The sequence below is a fragment of the Monodon monoceros genome, unplaced genomic scaffold (assembly GCF_005190385.1).
Source record: "Monodon monoceros isolate NGI ecotype Baffin Bay Population unplaced genomic scaffold, NGI_Narwhal_1 Super_Scaffold_12, whole genome shotgun sequence".
Lineage (NCBI taxonomy): Eukaryota > Metazoa > Chordata > Mammalia > Artiodactyla > Monodontidae > Monodon > Monodon monoceros.
Window position 1 is genome coordinate 118,010,360 of NW_021703768.1, and position 4,042 is coordinate 118,014,401.

Genomic DNA, 4,042 nt, shown 5'->3' on the forward strand with positions numbered 1-4,042 from the left:
CGGCACGGGGACCCTGTCCCAGAGCTACCAGTACGAGGTGTGTCTGATGGGAGGCCCTGGGACCAGCGAGTTCAAGTTTCTGAAACCTATTCACCCTAACTTCCCTCCCCAGGGCACTAGGAGGGAAATGGAGGAAAACCCCACCGTTCGGAATAGTTTCCTGTTCAGTTAAGTATCGGATTATTCTATTAAACCCTACTTAATAAGTTAGAAATCTCTTTTAAGTTAAACCTACATGTTATTAATGCATATTATTGACGGTCCGTTTTCCTGATTATTTTATTACTGTTCCTTAGGGTGAAATTTTAAAAAATTAGGTACTGGGTATGCACAGTATTTTCCCTATATTATCGTTAGTAGTTTTTAAAAATTACTCTCAAGTATATTCGAAAATTTGAACAAAAGTAAATTTTTATTTGCATTATTTAAAAATTTTTAAATTGAATAATCTATCCTTTTTACAAAAATTATATTCCAAAATCCTCAAGATTGTATTTCTAAGTAGTGGTGACAATTGTCATCACTACTGCTATGTAGGGAAAAAGTTTTAATGTATTTAATATTATTTAATCAGATATTTAAAATTTTAATGTGATTGATATTATTGAATGTATTTGATATTATTTAAAATGGAACTGGGCTTAACTAAATTATATTTAGCTGTGTTCTGTGTCCAAATAAGTGAACTATCATGGCTCTTTTGTCAGGGATGATTACCAATCAATTCAATGAGTGTAGGGAACACTTACTGTTTTGTATTCCCAGTATAAGTTTAGGGTAACTAAAGTGTGGAAAACTAAAGATAAACACTAAAGATGACTAAATGCTAAAATAGCCATTCATATTTATGTGTATTTCAGTATACCACAATAGTCAATACATATTTTCTATGAATATAGACTTAACAAAATTGTCAACACATTAAATTAGTTTGTGAGCTTCATGTAAGAATATGCTGGCCTTTTTAAAACAACACCAAGCCAATTATAAATGCTTAATAAATATTTGCTAAATGTTATTAACATACCAATAGTGAATTAAAAAAATAACTTTCAAGGAATTAGTAATACTAATATATTCTCTTTACAATATAGTATCCTTGCCAATAAGTGAAATTATTAAATATCACTGTTTTAACTTTCCTTCTAAACAGAAAACATCCTTGTTCACCCTAATCTCTATTACAGAATATAAAGTGCTTGAGAGTACATTTTATCTCCTTGTCTTTGTCTAACAGTTTGCAAGTTCAGAGGTACTTTTGGTAAAATCCAAATTATACTTTTCAAACTCCTCCTCCTTCTATATGTGTGATACCTGCCAAGCCCTAAGTAAGTTATGAGCATCAGGTTACTAGCTAATGTCAGATTTTCCCTTCCAGCGCTGTGTATGCACCATTTATCTTTATTAACCACAAATCATTTACTTTCACAGTTGAACCCATATTTGATTTTATTTTTGTTGGTTATATTTGTAGTATTTTATGAAATATCCCTCTTTACAAGGTCCCGTCAAAGTCTGGCAGTGACAATTGAGTGAATATTTTCTTTTTATCCTTAATTAAAATGGAACTGGGCTTAACTAAATTATATTTAGCTGTGTTCTGTGTCCAAATAAATGAACTATCATGGCTCTTTTGTCAGGGATGATTACTGATCAATTCAATGAGTGTAGGAAACCCTTACTGTTTTGTATTCCCAGATATTTCCCCTCTCCTCCTCCATTCTTCTTTGGGGGAACTGCTTCTTCTGCTATTCTTACTCCAACCACATGGCTTTACTTGTTGCAGTGGATTTTTTCAGTAACCCCATCTGCACAGTCCCAGAGGGTGTACACTGGGATAGGCCCTTCCCTAGAAAGTATATGTTTGACTTCATTGGCTTTATTGCCTTCTTCATGTTTGCAGAAAGACATTGCCTGAATTCAGAACTTACTGATTTCCAATAAAACAAATGGGCATTTCGTCTCAACTTTAGTGAGCTATGCACACAATGAGTTTATGAAGGAAAAAAAATTTCCCAAGGTTATGTATACAGAGACTGAAAAGAAATCACATTTTTCAGAAGTTACAGGCACACTGCAATTTGACTGGGAGTAGAAACTGGATTTAAAATTTTATAACTTCTTCTAACACGATAGAACAAATTAGTATTTTTGTAATAGAATGTAAGCTCCCGAGAGCAAGAATTTTTGTGTTTAATTTACCGCTTTATCCTGAGAAGCTAGAAAAATTCCTGCACAGAGAAATACTTATTAAATAAATAAATAAAATTATCTTGAGCCCAGTTTTGTCTACTGAACTTGTACCTTTATAGAGAATATGAATATATAGATAAATAGTTATTACTTTGCTCTCACAACTGTTGTTAGATACTTGAACAGAACTGCATCACAGGTGAGGGGGAAAGGAGTTTATAACACTCTATGACCCAAAAGGTGTTCAATGCAGTTTAGCTATTATTACATTACTCTTTGAAATAAAGACTACCTGAAGTTGTGAAGCAGAACGCTTGGTGGCGCTGCAGGTTAAGAAAGTGAAAAACTGTCGCTGCATGCTCCCAGACTCCATAAAAACCGATCCGTTTCTGGCAGCTCACAAAAGAAACGTTTACACTGATGGGTAAAGAAGATTTCAGAGAGGCGGCTATCCCCCTGTCAACGTTAAGAGCTAACTCAAGATTACTGAACCAAGATAGCAGAGTTGGCTGCAAAACAATTATTTTGTGATTAAATACTGCATCTTTTAGACCCGGAGGAACCATGGAGACGCCGCTACCCAAAGCGACGCAAAAAAGGCAAGTGACTGCCATTATTATTCTATTACTATTGTGGGAGGTGGGTGGTGCGGTCATTAAGTATTCCGTTCTAGAAGAGAGACACAGCGGCTCATTTGTGGCCAACCTAGCAAAAGATCTGGGGTTGGGCTTAGGAGAGCTGGCCTCGCGGGGCGCCCGGATTCTTTCCAAAGGGAATAAACAGCATTTGCAAGTCGAGCACAAAAGTGGGAATTTGCTCCTAAAAGAAAAACTGGACCGGGAAGAGTTGTGCGGTGACATGGATCCATGTATACTGCATTTCCAGGTGTTACTGAAAAACCCGGTGCAGTTTATTCAAGGTGAATTACAGCTCCAAGATGTAAATGACCATGCCCCTGAGTTCCTGGAAAATGAAATCCTACTGAAAATCTCAGAAAGTAGCCATACAGGAGCCGCATTTCCTTTGAAAATAGCTCAAGATTTAGATGTGGGCAGTAACACAGTTCAGAACTACACAATTAGCACCAACTTCCATTTCCACCTTTTCACTCGAAATCGCAGCGACGGCAGGAAATACCCGGAGCTGGTGCTGGCCAAAGAGCTGGACCGTGAGGAGCAGCCAGAGCTCAGGTTAACCCTCACGGCGCTGGATGGTGGGTCACCGCCAAAGACTGGGACTTCCCAGATTCTCATCATGGTCCTGGACATAAATGACAACGCCCCTGAATTTGCTCGGCAGCTCTACGAGGTGCAGATCCCAGAGAACAGCCCTATAGGCTCCCTTGTCATCACTGTCTCTGCCAGAGATTTGGATGCTGGGACCCACGGAGAGCTCTCCTACTCATTTTTCCAATCATCAAATCAAGTCATTCAGGCCTTTGAAATCAACACAGTAACGGGGGATATTCGATTAAAAAAAATGTTGGATTTTGAGGAAATTCGATCTTACCGTATGGAAATTGAGGCCTCAGACGGCGGGGGTCTTTCAGGAAAATGCACTGTAGCCATAGAAGTGACGGATATAAACGACAACGCCCCTGAATTGACCATGTCATTACTCATGAATGATATCCCAGAAAACACCCCTGACACTGTGGTCGCTATTTTCGGAATTTCAGATCCAGACGCCGGGGACAATGGCAAAATGATGTGTTACATCCAAGACCATCTCCCATTCCTTCTGAAAATTTCTGTAGAAAATTTCTACACCTTGGTAACAGAAGGAGCGCTGGACAGAGAGAGCAGAGCCGAGTACAACATCACCATCACCGTCACAGATATGGGAACCC

The 4,042-nt window shown here is 38.3% G+C and overlaps 1 protein-coding gene across 1 annotated transcript in view; it reads left to right on the plus strand.

The window, feature by feature from the left end:
* Positions 1–4,042, plus strand: part of LOC114892136 (protocadherin beta-3-like) — a 6,018-nt gene that overhangs the window by 1,366 nt on the left and 610 nt on the right. The window contains exons 2-3 of the mRNA XM_029216819.1: positions 1,395–1,457; positions 2,745–4,042. The exon at positions 2,745–4,042 is cut by the window's right edge and continues 610 nt beyond it. Of these exons, the coding sequence (XP_029072652.1) occupies positions 1,395–1,457; positions 2,745–4,042 (1,361 nt within the window). The remainder of the gene's footprint in view (positions 1–1,394; positions 1,458–2,744) is intronic.